Below are 15,814 nucleotides of genomic sequence, written 5' to 3'. Positions count from 1 at the left end.
GCAGTTTTTGGCCAGGGCTGGGTTTGAACCCACCACCTCTGGCATATGGGGCCAGTGCCCTACTCCTTGAGCCACAGGTGCCGCCCTCATTCTTCCCTTTTATATGTTTGCAACAGTCTCACTCTGTTGCCCTTGGCAGAACACCATGGCATCATAGCTTACAGCCGCCTCATGCACTCTTGCCTAAGTTTTCCTATTTTTAACAGAGACTGGTCTCACTCTTGCTTAGGCTAGTCTCAAACTCCTGTGCTCAAGCAATCACCTGCCTCAGCCTCCTAGAGTGCTGGGATTACAGGTGTGAGTCACCGTGCCTGACTCAGTGTCCTTGTCAAACAGCTCTCTCAGCAGCTAATCCTAACTTCTTTCCCTACAAGGACTCAAAATCAATCCAAAATATGGTAGAGAAGTCATCCTGATCATTGGCCTTAAATAAATACCCTGCAGGATTACCAGCTCTTGTTTTCTACAAACAGATTAATTTTGATTTCTAAATTTGGATCTGAGAGAAGAGGAGGAGCTGGGCCAGGAGGAGCTGGGCCTGTAGGAGCTGCTGCCAGGTTTTGTGAGTTTCAGGGAGCCAGGCCTAGGGGACGGGATGTGTTCCAAAGCCCAAGCTGGTGGTACAGAAGGTGGTGGTTCACCCTCTGGTGCTGCTCAGTGTGGTGGATCATTTCAACCACTTCAGCAAGATGGGAAACCAGAAGTGTGTTGCTGGTGTGCTTTTGGGGTCATAGCAAAAGAAAGTACTTGATGTATCCAACAGTTTTGCGATAACTATTGATGAAGATGACAAAGGTCTGGTTTTTAGACAATGATTATCTGGAAAATACGTGTGAAATGTTTAAGTAGGTTAATGCCAGAAAGAGAATAGTTGAGTAGTACCAGATAGGCCCTAAACGACCCCAAAATGACATCACCATCAATAAGTTCATGAAAAGATACTGCCCTAACTCAGTATTGATCATTATTGATGTGTGAAGTCAAAGGATCTGGGGCTGTCCACAGAAGCTTATATTTCAGTGGAAGAAGTTCAAGATGATGGACTCCAACCTCAAAAATATTTGAGCATGACCAGTGAAATTGGTGTAGAGGAAGGTGAAGAAGTTGGAGCAGAACCCTTGTTACGAGACTACAGTGGGCACTCTTTCCCAGTGGATCACAAACCAAGTCCCTGGTTTGAAGGGACTGAACTCCAAGCTTCTGGATATCAGGACCTACTCAGAAAAAGTAGCCCCACTGGATCATCTACCAGATGCAAGACGTCTTCACCTGCCCGCAGACATCAGCCTAGGCCTTTTACATGAAGACCAACAACCAGTTGGTGGTGTACTTGGCCTCACTGATCCATTCTGTGGTCAACCTACATAACCTCATCAATAGCAAGATGCCAAACCAAGATGCAGAGAAGAAAGAAGGGCAGGAAAAAGAAGAGAGCAAAAAGGACAGAAAAGATGATAAACAGAAAGATAAAGGTAAGGGAAAGAGTGATGTAAAGAAAGGAGAAAAAGTAAGACAAGTAGATTTTTAAGTTTGTAAATTAACGCCCAGTACAGCAGCTCATGCCTGTGATCCTAGCACTTCAGGAGGCCAAGGTGGGTGGATCACCTGAGCTCAGGAGTTCAAGATCAGCCTGAGCAAGAGTGAGACCCCTGTCTCTACTAAACAAGAAAAAAAAAAAACTAGCTGGGTATGCTGGCAAGTGCCTATAATCCCATCTACTCAGGAGGCTGAAGCAAGACCATCTCTTGGGTCCAAGAGTTTGAGGTTGCTGAGAGCTGTGACACCAGGGCATATTACAGAGGGTGACAGAGTGAGACTCTGTCTCAAAAAAAAAAAAAAAAATCAGAAGAATCTCATAGACTCCCAAGGGCAGGATGTTCATTGAGACTTAGGGGATTCCAGGGGAAGCTGGAATCTCAGACAAAGAAAATCACGCCAATCACTTAGTTTAGTTAGAGTCACTTTGTCACTCATCTTTGTTTATGCTTTGTCTCCATAGCTCACTTTTCCCTTTTTAATAGTGAGTGAATAGGTGGTATTCTAGTCTAACTTTACATCATCTTCTTGATTTTTTTCAATTATTTTTTTATTTTTGAGACAGTGTCACTATGTCACCTTTGGTAGATGCCATAGCACTCTAGCCTGGGCAGCAGAGTGAAACTCAGTCTAAAAAAAAAAGAAGAGGAGTCTCAGTGCCCATAGCTCAGTGGGTAGGGTGCTGGCCATATACACTGGGGCTGGTGGTTTCAAACCTGGCCCGGGACTGCTAAACAACGACAACTACAACAAAAAAATAGCTGGGCATTGTTGGGGGCACCTGTACCCCCCAGCTGCTTGGGAGGCTGAGACAAGAGAATTGCTTAAGCGCAAGAGTTTGAGGTTGCTGTGAGCTATGATGATGCCACTGCATGCTAGCCACGGTAACAAAGTTGAAAGAAAAGGGAAAGAAGGAGATAACTTGATCAGGCATACAATTTGTTTGTTTGTTTTTGAGACAGAGTCTCACTGTGTTGCCCTTGGTAGAGTGCTGTGGCATCACAGCAACCTTAAACTCCTGGACTTAAGCAATTCTCTTGCCTCAGCCTCCCTGTAGCTGCGACTACAGGTGTCTGCCACAATGCCCAGATATTTTTTGTTGCAGTTGTCATTGTTTGTTTAGCTGGCTTGGGTCAGGTTCAAACCCACCAGCCTTGGTGTATGTGGCTGGTGCCATAACCACTATGCTACAGGCGCCAAGCTAATTAGGTACACAATTTGGAAAACCAAAACTCTGATGGTATTGTAGAGGCTGAATTGAGGAAACCTTGAAAAGCTCCTGTTTTGCCTTTCCCCTCACCTACATCTTTGATCTTAATTTACTCCAATGGCTGTCATTATTTTTATTATTCCTCTGCTATCCAAATTGACGGCAATGTTATATCTTTCTAATTTAAAGAACTTGTATTATTAAAAACTTTATTCATTTAAATTTTTGCCACTATCTCTATGTGAGGTTCTGAACATTATGATTATGATTTTTTTAACTTTTAAAAGTCATTCATTAACTTCTTCTTCTTTTTTTTTTTTTAATGGAGACAGAGCCTCAAGCTGTCCCCCTGGGTAGAGTGTTGTGGCATCACAGCTCACAGCAACCTCCAATTCCTAGACTCAAGCGAGTCTCCTGCCTCAGCCTCCCAAGTAGCTGGGACCACAGGCACCCGACACAACGCCTGGCTGTTTTTTTGGTTGAAGCCATCATTGTTGTTTGGCGGGCCTGGGCTGGATTCGAACCCGCCACTTTAGGTGTATGTGGCTGGAACCTTAGCCACTTGAGCCACAGGCGCCAAGCCCATTCATTAACTTCTTTCTTTTTTATTTTTGAGACAAGGTCTCATTATGTTGCCCTCTGTAGAATGCTATGGTGTCACAGCTCACAGCAACCTCAAACCCTTGGGCTTTTGCAATTCTCTTGCCTCAGCCTCCCAAGTAGCTGGGACTACATACCGCCACAATGCCTGGCTGGTTTTTGTTGTTGTAGTTGTTCTTGTTGTTTAGCAGGCCCAGGCAGGGGTCAAACCCACCACCCCCAGCATATGTGGCTGGCACCCTAACCACTGAGCTACGGGAGCTGAGCCCTTTTTTTTTTTTGAGACAGAGTCTCATTTTGTTTCCCTTGGTAGAGTGCTATGGTGTCATAGATCACAACAACCTCAGACTTTTGGGCTCAAGTGATCCTCTTGCCTCTGGAGTAGCTGGGGTTACAGGTGCCCACCACAATGCCTGGCTGTTTTTTAGAGGCAGGGTCTCACTTTTGCTCAGGCTGGTCCTGAACTCCTGCACTCAGACAATCCATCCTCCTCAGCCTCCCAGAGTGCTAGGATTATAGGCATGAGCCACAGAGCCAGGCCTCATTCATTAACTTTTTTTTTTTTTTTGAGACAGAGCCTCAAGCTGTCCCCCTGGGTAGAGTGCCGTGGCATTACAGCTCACAACAACCTCCAACTCCTGGGCTCAAGCGAGTCTCCTGCCTCCGTCTCCCAAGCAGCTGGGACCACTGGCACCCGCCACAACACCCGGCTATTTTTTGGTTGTAGCCGTCATTGTTATTTGGCGGGCCCGGGCTGGGGATTCGAACCCGCCACCTTAGGTGTACGTGGCTGGCGCCTTAGCCGGTTGAGCTATAGGCGCTGAGCCCATTAACTTTCTAAGTACTTTTCATGATCTATTTGGGTCCAGTTCTATCTTGTGTTATTTTTAAGTAAACTACTCCTCTTCCCTGGTACATGTTGAGTATCACACAAAAGTGTGCCTTGACAGATGCTCAGTCCTGGGACCCTACTTTCATCTGCTTTCACCTTGAACCTGCCCTGACCCCTCCTAGAAACTATCGATCCTACAGGTTTGATTATGAACTTGGTTCTTTTGAAAACGCTGCTATGATTCTCTGCCTTGGAACCTTGGGTAATATCTCCCCTGACTGGTAATGTCTGTCAGTGCTGATGAAAATTTAGATTTATGCAATGGAGAAATTAGTGTAAGAATACAAGCCTTCGGGAAGGCACCTGTGGTTCAAAGGAATAGGGCACCAGCCCCATATACTGGTGGTGGTGGGTTCAAACCCCTGAAAAAAAAATACAAGCCTTCAGATCTGAAACTGTGAGATCTGATGTCTGCTCCCATTGCTAAAGCTCCAAAAGATTGAAGAAGTAATCAATCTTCTAAGAGAAATTTCTTGGCCAATCACTGTTAAGTTACAAAAGTAAGAGACTGCTTCGTTATCTGATCAAAACCACATATATATGTCTGTATATGTAACTACAATTTGGTACCTACAAGCTGAATATAAATTACCATCAATTTAAAAGTCCTTTGTTTTTATCTACTTGTTTGTTTATTTTTATTTCAGATAATATGAGGGTACAGCTGATTAGGTTACAATCTTTGTTAGGTAAAGTCCCTGTCTTACTGTGTCCCACACCCAGGAAGTGTGTCATGTACACTTACATTGTGCCCATTAGGTAGGAGCACACCAACCCAAGCCCTTTATTTTTGAAAAAGTTCATTTTATTGATGTTTACATTTAATACTAAAATTTTATGACTTAAAATACTTTCTAGCCACACAAAACATGAACGGTAGCATTACTTTTATTTTCTTTTGAGTCAGAGATTCAACTATGGTCTGATCTGTGGAATTCTCCTTGATCACACTCCAACCCTCTTTTCTGGATTTCCACTATTTCCCGGCTCTACTGCTCTCTTCCTTCTCCAGCTGCTGTAATTTAGACTCTCATTATCCTCCATCTCCAATTGAAAAAAGGAGAGGGGGTGTCTCCTAACGGTTTTTTTATCCATCCATGGAATTTTCTAAAATGTAAATCTTTGGGATGACTTTCAGTTGCCCACGGAATAAAGCCCTGACTCTCGTACTTCCTACCTAAGTCCCTGAGAAGACCAGGCTCCTGTCTTTATCTCTGGGCATTATCCATCTTGCACCTAAGGTCCAAACAATACCCTACCACTTGTAGCAAATACACAGCAGGGCATGTGGAGTTTTGTATGGAGGGAAGAACAAATGACTAGGGCATTTATCATGAATAACGAAGGCAAGAGTTGACACCAGAAAGTAGAGAACAGGATGTCTCGAGCTTGCCGTCAAGGTACACACTTTTTCAGGCCTAGTAGATCACATTTTAGTGATCTGTGATGACCTCTCCAACAGAATAGTTCGGGCTACCTAATTCCAGTCTCTTCGCGCCTTACAGCATTTCACATCACGACCTGTGGTTTTAATTCTCAGTTTTTCTGCTTCTGAATTCGCCTCGGCCTGGGAAGAGGGCTGGAGAACTCGTCCTCACCGCTCAAGATTCACTCTAGACGTGCTCCATCTGGGAGATTTTCCTCTCCGCCGCGCCCCCGCGCCCCAGCACACTGCGCTTCTGCGGCCCGCCGGCTTTACGTCGGGTCGCCGCCGGTAGGGCAGTAGGGTGGCAGCGCGGGTAGCGGCTCCCCAGCTCCCGCGGCCGCGGCCAAGCACTGCACAGGGAGCGGCGCACAGTGGGAGCTCAGCCCCTCCGCCGGGAGGGACAGGGCCGCCTCCGATCACGTGACCCACCGATTGTCACGTGGGCGCCGCTCACCTGACCAGGGTCTCACGTGGCCCAGCCCGCTGGGAGGAGGTGACCGGCGGGCCATGGCAGGCTCCAGGCTTTGGTTTTCGCTGCTGCTGGCGGCAGCGTTCGCGGAGCGGGTGACGGCCCTCTGGCCCTGGCCCCAGTACATCCAGACCTCCGGCCGCCGCTATGTCCTCTATCCCAACAACTTCCAGTTCCAGTACCATCCCAGTTCGGCCGCGCAGCCCGGCTGCTCTGTCCTCGATGAGGCCTTCCAACGCTACCGCGACCTGCTCTTCGGTTCCGGGTCGTGGCCTCACTTAACAGGTGAGTCGGACCTGCCCCACCTCGTTCCCAAGCCCTAGAGAGCCTCTTCTGGGACAACTCCCCAAGGTCTCCTGAGACGCCCTTGTTTTGGCTTTGACCCAGCTGTCTGATCATGTGCACCCCACTTCCTCCTGCCCTTTTTCTCTAGCTGTCGACTCAGTCTCCCCACTGTATTAGTCCTCTTCTTCCATTCACTTCTCCAAGCTGACTTCTGGGGCCAGATTTGTTTGGAATTCTTTCCTCGGGCTATGTTAGGTTTTCATTCAAAAATACCCACCGTGGGACTTAACAACTCAATCAGGATATCAAGTTATTGAAAATACTGTGCTGACAGACATCTAAGGTGATCCTTCTGACCATTTTCAAGGGAAGCAGAGTCCTAGTTGAGGCAGTGACTAGGGCTGGGTAGAGGAGACCAGAGAAAACACCCAAAATTGGTGAGAAAAAATACACGAACGTATGCGTAATAACATAAAAGTGTCTTCCATAAGGAAATGAGTTTCCAGCAGTCACTTAGAAAGAAAGGGTAGATGTGTAATAATAATTAACCAGGTCTAAGAAGGAGGAAGAAATACTTGAGCAGAAGCACCAAGAGTTTGTAAGTGAGCTCAAAGTTCAGGCCTGGTCTGTGTGATGAGGGTGGGAACTGTGGAGCGATGGGATTGGTGAAGGCCCGGAGGTGAAATGAGGAGTCAGGTGGGCTTTGGACATTGGTTTCATACAAAACAGAAGGGGCTAGCAATTTTCTTCTGTGCAACTATGTAATAGTACTGAAAATTTCTTTTGAGGATAATTATTCCTTGACAAATTTATTATTAAATTTCATTCCTCAGCAATGCAAAGGAATGAAATTCTACTTTATGGGCTTAACATTAGGACTTTTCTTAATAATCTCCTGAAATCTAGCTCTCTAGTTATATTGTCTTGTGGAGGGAAAGCCTTATTTACAATTGGGCCATATAATAATGTCATTTTGTATGATGTTTCAAGTGTGGTTAAATTAATTTCACAAAAGTTCTCATTTGATATATAGAATTAAAGCCTTTAATTAAACAGATGGCACTGGGGAGTGACAGATAATTAGAGAAAGAGATAGAATCTTGGCATCAAGGTAAGATTCATTAGGCTGGAAAGGATAGAAGGTCTGCTGTTGAATGTGGTAGCTCACATCTATCTCTGAGTCTTTCATGACAAGTAATTGAGTGCCTTACACAAGATTGGCACTCAGAATATGTTTATTTTGGTTACAGAACAGTTGGAGCTTGGCTTATGCAGAAAGAGATCCTTCATTTAATTGGTACATAACCAATCCTGGTGCTTGGTACTCTGGAGGTTACAAAAGAAATCTAAGATGTAGCCCCATGCTCTACATTTTAGCTGGGAAATTATGAAGCAGAAGAACACTATAATGAAATGCTCAAAAGATAAGGAGGATATTTACTACTATTGTATAAATGAGGATAATTCCAATACTTATAAATTAAGCCTTCACCTCTATTGCTATAGTTTAATCAAGTAAATAGGAATGGGGAGAGTATCTGACAATGGGGTGCTATTGTTGCAGGAAGACGAGGCCCAAAGGAGAGAAAGAGCACCGAAACACCATAGTTATAAGAGGAAGGGCTTTATTCATTGGCCGGGAGCTTATGACATAGAAGATTTCCAAAGGGCCACGCTCCCCAACTGTCTTGGTCTTTCCCTTTTTATTGACAGTCAGAAAGTTCCACCCCACAGGCACCCTTCCCATTGGCCAGTTTGAATCAAGCAGGAGATGCTACTCCAGCCCCTACAGAACTATAGGATTTCACAGAACTTGGAAATTTCCAAGTTCCAGGGAGTTAAGCCTATAAATTCCTAAGAGCTGAGTCACCATAGAGAGGGCCCTGCAGGTGCATCCTCGTGGTCTCCCTGAGAAGACCTGTTCTCCCAGACCTCGCCCCTCTCCAGTATCCTCTCTCACTGTAAATTCTCTAATGAAAAAGATTTAGAGTCAGGTTAGAAACTCAGTGAGATGTTTATTTGAATTTCTTACTACCTTCCTGTGAATGAATTTGCATTATCAGTTGAGAGTTCTTGTCCATTGAGAGATAATGAAGGCTGGGTTGGGTGACCATTACCAAAGACTTGCAAGTATTTTCTTTCTCTATTGTTCTTCCCTTTGGAATCTTCTTTTTGATACATAAAATAGTTTTCTATGCAGGATTTCAGGTGACTTTTGAGCTATAATTCTCTTTCTGGGATGACATTTTTTTTTTTTTTTTTTTCAGATTTTGGCTGGGGCTGTGTTTGAACCTGCCACCTCTGGCATATGGGGCTGGCACCCTATCCCTTTGAGCCACAGATGCCCCCCTATAATTCTCTTTCTGTAGAAATAAGAAAAGGCCCAAACCATAGTATATTTCTGTTTTTGTTTTTTTTTGAGACAGAGTCTCTCACTTTGTCACCCTGGGTAGAATGCTGTGGCATCCTATAGTTCAATAGCAAACTCAAACTCAAGATCGGGTCTTATGCTTGCTTAGGCTGGTCTTAAATTCCTGAGCTCAAGCAATTCACCTACCTCGACCTCCAGAGTGCTAGGATTACAGGCCAGAGTATATTTCTTTTTTTTTTTTTTTTTTTTTTGAGACAGAGCCTCAAGCTATCCCCCTGGATAGAGTGCCATGGCATCATGCTCACAGCAACCTCCAACTCCTGGGCTCAAGCGAGTCTCCTGCCTCAGCCTCCCAAGTAGCTGGGACTACAGGCGCCCGCCACAGCGCCTGGCCATTTTTTGGTTGCAGCCATCATTGTTGTTTGGCGGGCCCGGGCTGGGGATTCGAACCCGCCACCTTAGGTGTATGTGGCTGGCGCCTTAGCCGCTTGAGCCACAGGCGCCGGGCCAGAGTATATTTCTTTATGGTCAAATTTTAGTAAAGAAAGCAACATATGCAAGTTATGTGTTAGATAACTAACATTTCCATCCCCCTTTCTCCAAATAACTTATCTGTAGGCTCTGGGCTAATGTTTTTCTGGACCTGGAACTCCATGGAATTCATACTTCTCTGACACACAAGTCTGGTATTCAATTCCGTTTTGAATCAACCTTCAAAGGGTTAGCCATAGTCCCATCAGCTGCTTACATGGTCTGTGGAGGTGTTTGGTATTTGCCATCTGTCTTTGTCATTGAGAGGTATTTTCATGGAGAGGGCGTGTGTTGCATGTTGTTAAACTTGTTAAATGGAATTATTTTATGTTCTAAAAACTTGAAATTAGTTCTCTGATTATTAAGACACATCCTGTTTGTAAATTAAAGACTTGATCATTTGGAATGGCACCATCTGATGCTGTCCAGAGACGAACTCAGTATCTGGAGCATGGTGTTTGATGGAGCTGATAAAGTCTGAATTTTCCAAGTAAAATGGTTAAGTCTAATCATTCATTTGTCTGCATTCTTCTTTTCTTTTCCTGAAATTAGTTGGTTGAAGCTGTGGTACAGTTATGGTAAGGTATGGTAAGGTTCCCATCATGGTCTGATTTTCACATGTGAGAGAGAATACCCGAGAAGGGTGAGGTCTAGGAGAATAGGTCTTCTCAAGGAGACCCCAAGGATACACCTGCAGGATCCTCTCCATGGTGACTCAGCTCTTGGGAATTTGTAAACTCAACTTCCTGGAACTTGGAAATTTCCACTTCTGTGAAATCCTGTAGTTCTGTGGGGGTTCGAATAGAATCTCCCACTTAATTCAAACTGGCCAATGAAAAAGGTACCGATGGGTTGGAACTTTCTGACTAGAGATAAAATGGGAACGATGAAGCCAGTCAGGGAGTGCGGCCATTTGGAATTCTTCCATGCCATAAGCTCCTGGCTGGTGAATAAAGCCCTGCCTCTTATAAACGTGGTGTCTGGGTGCTCTTTCTCTCCAGTGGGCCTTGTCTTCCTCCAACACATGCATCGCTTTTACTTACTGAGGATACCATGGCCCCAGAACTGAATGATCCCTGTTCCCTTCTCTTTTATTCTATAATGGGAGTAAGATTATTATGAGTATCTGAATCCTTTCGCAGCCATTCTCAATATTTGATTTCCTCATCCTCAGATATTAAACAAGTGACTAAGTTAATAAATGGCGTAGTTCATTATAATCTGAATCTTTTAAAATATCTTCTTTGTTGGGCGGTGCCTGTTGCTCAAAGGAGTAGGGTGCTGGCCTCATATACCCAGAGGTGACGGGTTCAAATCCGGCCCAGGCCAAAAACTAGAAAAAAACAAATAAAATATCTCCTTTGTCCATTTCTTCTAGGCTTTGCCTGGAGTGTCAATATTTAGTAACTATTTGTTAGATATATTAACAATAAAGGGCCATTTTGTATAAAAATTTGTAAGAAGATACTGTGGTTTTGATTTACTTCTAAGGTTATCAAAAAGGAGATAATTTGCAGGTTTTTACTTAGGATTATCATTCTTTTGGAACATAAGTTTATGTGATTCCAGTCAAAGGAGGCTCACCCTATAATGTGGTCCCAACTCGTGCTGCTCTTGACTCATCACAGAATTGGATGAGAAACAGACAAGGCCAGACAAGTGGACTGGGGAGGATGATGCTGATGAGTTCTCTCCACTCTTAACTGGGCTAGAGGCTAAGGACACTTTCCTTTCCCACAACAAGGACAAGGCATGTTTCTCCCAAACACTTGATTGCCCGTCAGGTTATTGTTTCCAAAGCCATGAAGAAGAAAATGTTGGAAGAAGGTTTTAGAATAGAATTTATTTTTTTCTTGTGACTGGGGTATATAGAAAAAGGACGGATACATAAGGTGAATAAGTTGTCTCTGGAAAGGACATAGGTAGCAGGAGCATGGTTTTCGGCTGAGGGGTAAACAATTGTTACATGTCATTTTGAAAGCCAAATCCGAGATTAGCTTGACCCACAGTCCTCAACCAGCCTGTCTTCTCAGAACCATTTTTTTCTTTACTACCTAAATCATAATGCTTTTTAATAGCCCTGGGTAGTACTGAGCCTAAGAAGCTCAATTTGATCAAGGTGGATGTGGGTAGTCTAGGCCTGGCTTATGAAAAATGTGAGTTTTATTTTTTTGAGATAAAGTTGCTCTCCTATCTTGATATTCTGCTTAAACACTGTAAGTTACAGGATTTAGCAACATGGTTTATTCAGGAGTCCACTGGACAATGTTTATAAATCTCTCTTTTTTTTTAAAATTTGTCTACATTCCAGGCATTTTTTTTTTTTGAGACAGAGTCTTGCTATGTTGCCCTTGGTAGAGTGCCTGCCCTTGGAGTGCCGTGCATCACATCTCACAGCAACCTCAAACTCTTGGGCTTATGCAATTCTCTTGCCTCAGCCTCCCAAGTCGCTGGGACTACAGGCACCCGCCACAATGCCTGGCAATTTTTTTGTTGTAGTGTTACAGGAAGATGAGGCCCAATGGAGAGAAAAAGCACCCAAACGCCATGTTTATAAGAGGAAGGGCTTTATTTCAGCTGGCTGACTTATGGCATAGAATTCGAAATGGCCGCACTCCCTGAATGGCTTGGTCTTTCCCTTATCTCCAGTCAAAAAGTTCCAATCCACAGATACCTTTCTTTTTTTTTTTTGAGACAGAGCCTCAAGCTGTCCCCCTGGGTAGAGTGCTATGGTATCAATCACAACTCACAGCAACCTCCAACTCCTGGGCTCAAGCGAATCTCCTGCCTCCGCCTCCCAAGTAGCTGGGACTACAGGCGCCCGCCACAGCGCCTGGCTATTTTTTGGTTGCAGCCGTCATTGTTGTTTGGCAGGCCTGGGCTGGATTCGAACCTGCCACCTTACATGTATGTAGCTGGTGCCTTAGCCACTTGAGCCACAGGCCCCAAGCCACAGGTACGTTTCTTATTGGTCAGTTTGAATCTAGTGGGAGATGCTGTTTCAGCCCCCATAGAACTACAGGATTTCACAGAAGTGGAAATTTCCAAGCCCTAGGAAGTTAAGTCTACAAATTCTCAAGAGCTGAGTCACCATGGAGAGGACCCTGCAGGTGTATCCTTGTGGTCTCCTTAGGAAGACCTGTTCTCCTAGACCTCACCCTTCTTGGATGAGAAGGCCCACTTCTCAGTAGTTGTCATTGTTGTTTAGCAGGCCAGGCCCAGTGTATGTGGTTGGCACCCTAATCACTGAGCTACGGGCACTGAGCCACATTGCAGGCATTTCTGAAGATAACAAGAAAATAGTAATGTCTTTGCAGTCTTGGAAGGCTGATACACTACACACATACAATAGTTAAGAGAACTTGGTGATTTAAAAAATAAAATAAAAAGTAATACAGTCTGTGATGAGATGTCCTCGTTCCATTTCCTTTCACCCCACCTCTTCAACCCCAAACAGAAGAATGAAGCAAGGCCTTGGAGGGTTTTGACAGTTGATATTATTGATTTGTGCTGTTTTGTTGTTTGTTTTTAACAGCAAGCGTGAGCTTTTTTAGCTACACACTTTGTACTAGGGCATTTTGTCAATTTCTTAGCTTGATAAAGGCGTACGCTTCAGTCTCTTTCCTGTTGATTCTACGTAAGGAAAGGAATTTTCCTGCCTAACCAGTACTTATGTTATTAATAGAAATGAAAGAGGTCCCTTTTATGTTTCTGCATTTTCCTCTACTGACGCTGCAAATAGGTGATAGCATAGAGTCAGTTTGCATCATCCTCAAGAGGTTTAGCCAGTTTGATGAGATTTTTTCTTCCACCTTTAGGGATGACTGTCAAAGTCAACTGAAGAGAGGAGGTAGGATGTGAAGAGGTCAGGGGTATGTATGTGAAGAGTTTTCAGAGATGTGATCTCTCCCTCAAGGGTTATAGGCCTACAGTCCATTGTAATCTGAAATGGGTCAGTTTATCTTCTTGTTCCTCGCTGTAGTAAATACGACTCATTTTCAGGAACTTCAGTCTTCTCTCTTCCTGTTCTTTTTTCTGTTTTAAGCTGTGGCATTGCTTAAGCTTCCTGGCCCTGCACTCAGCCCCGATCTCCGGCCAGTAGTGGTGTACTATTATGTCCACGTCATGAGATTGTTTGGGCTTGGGTGTGGTGGAGAGTTCCTGCCTGTCTGTACAAGTGTATGCTCAACCATGGGAAGTTTGGGTGCTTGTCCCCTCAGATGTCAGTCAGTAGCTGTCTCCTTTTGTAAAGCTCTTGGGATTGGGTGATGGGGGAAATGACTTACCAGGTACATGGGTTATGCAGGAAAAGTTTAGTTATGGTACCATTCAACCTTGTCCTGGTAGTAACTAGCACTGGGATCCTCCATTAGTGGCTCTGTTCTTTTGATTAGGGCTGTACCCCTAGACTGGGGCAGATTGAGAGTTCCAAGTCCATGTCCTTTTTACACTTTGAGTATCAGCCCGTTTGCCATACAGGGTGGCGTTACACACTAGTGGCGCCTTCAGTCTCCCCCTAACACTTTATAGCTTTCATGGTCTTAGGAAGCTCTTCAAAAACCCTTTTGGGCTGCTGTTTGTGTGGTGTGGTTATGCCACAAGGTACCCTGCCCCAGGGCTGCTCCAGCCATATGATAGGATGGAGGTTTCTTGAGAGGACTGACCTTTTGGGAAAAGGGAGGTAGAGAATGGAAAGAAACTAGTATTTCCTGAGTCTGCCATTTGGTGTTTATTGTGCCCATCAGTCTTCATAACAGATCTTTGAGGTCAGTGTTAGCCTCATCTTTTAGAACTGCAGCTCATAGAGGCTAAGTAATATGCCCAGGGTTAAACAGCTAGTAGTGGTAGAGCAGTAATGCCTGGAAAGTCTGCAATGATTTTGCTCTTTTCACTATACATCCTTGGGGTACACTCATAAATATCTTTATGAAGCCAGTTAGTAATTAGGAAAACTACTGGCCTCTGGTAGGATTAAGTTTTGGTCACATTTTATAGTGTTAATTACTTCAAATGAGTAGTAACTTCAATGTCTAATTGCTTGTTCATTAGCATTCAGGTTATGAATATTTTGATCCTTGGTCCATTGTTATCAGATTCCAGTAGTGTTCTGGCTGCCTTTCATCCATCCATCTTAGTCTCTAGAAGTGGGGATACAGACTACAAGTGTGGTTCTCTTCAGTGATAATTGAGGTGCCAGATGCTTTGAGAGGGTAGAAGAGGAACACCTGACCCAAGTGTGTGGGAGTTAGGAGGGTGTGAAGATACATATTGAAAAGGCTATCATAGAGAGCTGTTTCATCAGATCTGAAAACAGGAGTTTGTGGGGATAGAGGTAGTATTCCACATCGAAAGAAGGTATGTAAGAAGCTCCTGTAGGCAAGAATCCTTCTTGCCATAGTCAAGAATCTCAAGGTCACTGTGGATGAAGTACACAATTCTAGGGAGGATCAGCTATGATGCCACTGCACTCTACCCAGAGCGACAGAGTGAAACTGTCTCAAAAAGAAAACAAGAAAGAGAGAAAGAGATTGAGAGTGAGAATCATAAACAGTTAAGTTTGGTTTTGGAAGTGTTGGATATAGCAAACAGCTATATAGTACTAAACCTTGGGAGAATGGCCAGGCATGATGGCAAGTACCTATAGTCCCAGCTGCTCAGGAGGATCGCTTGTGCACAGGAGTTTGAGGCTAGCCTGGGCAACATAGCAAGACCTGGTCTCTAAAAAGAGGAAGGAAGGGGGGCAGTGCCTGTGGCTCAGTGAGTAGGGCACTGGCCCTATATGCTGAGGGTGGCAGGTTAGAACCCAGCCCTGGCTAAACTGCAAACAAGCAAACAAAAATAGCCAGGCATAGTGGCGGGCACCTGTAGTCCTAGCTACTTGGAGGCTGAGGCAAGAGAATCGCCAAAGCCCAAGAGCTGGAGGTTGCTGTGAGCTGCAATGTCACAGGCATAGCACTCTACCAAGGGCGACAGAATGAGACTCTATCTCCAAAAGAAAAAAAAAAAAGGAAGGAAGGGAGAGAAGGGTGGGGAAGGAAAGAAAAGAGAGAAAGCTGAGGAGGATAAGTTTGCACACTTTTATAGGACAAGAAGGTCCAAAAGGTGATCATGGGAAGAAGGTCAAGGAGGAAGAGAGTGTTGTAGATAAATGCTAAGCCAGCACGTGGGTTATTTCTTCCTGCATGTTGAAATCTTCTCGGATGATAATTAGTCCTGGTGGGGGAGAGGAAGACTGGGTACCAAGATCCGCAGTGTTGAATAATTAAAGAAGCAACCAGGAGGTTGCAGAGTGTTTTGACAGGAGAGGGTCAAGATTTAACAACTGGATGGCATGAGCCACAGAAGAGAGATGTTTTTTGTTTTTGGGGGTTTTTTTGAGACAGAGCCTCAGGCTGTCCCCCTGGGTAGAGTGCTGTGACATCACAGCTCACAGCAACCTCCAACTCCTGGGCTCAAGCGAGTCTCCTGCCTCAGCCTCTCAAGTAGCTGGGACC

General features: G+C 44.6%; 1 protein-coding gene and 1 pseudogene across 1 annotated transcript in view; both read left to right on the top strand.

Moving 5' to 3' along the window:
- Nucleotides 1-1,528, top strand: part of LOC100962437 — a 1,665-nt pseudogene extending 137 nt beyond the window's left edge.
- Nucleotides 1,529-6,066: 4,538 nt separating this feature from the next.
- The window catches only part of HEXA (hexosaminidase subunit alpha), a 34,710-nt gene continuing 24,962 nt past the window's right edge, over nt 6,067-15,814 (top strand). Inside the window, exon 1 of the mRNA XM_003784481.3 lies at nt 6,067-6,418. Within this exon, the coding sequence (XP_003784529.1) occupies nt 6,172-6,418 (247 nt within the window). The 5' untranslated portion in view covers nt 6,067-6,171. The remainder of the gene's footprint in view (nt 6,419-15,814) is intronic.

Source organism: Otolemur garnettii, unplaced genomic scaffold, assembly GCF_000181295.1.
Source record: "Otolemur garnettii isolate 467f Iridium unplaced genomic scaffold, OtoGar3 scaffold00011, whole genome shotgun sequence".
Classification (NCBI taxonomy): domain Eukaryota; kingdom Metazoa; phylum Chordata; class Mammalia; order Primates; family Galagidae; genus Otolemur; species Otolemur garnettii.
The sequence above is the reverse complement of the archived record's forward strand: the minus strand, read 5'-3'. Positions and strand labels throughout refer to the sequence as shown.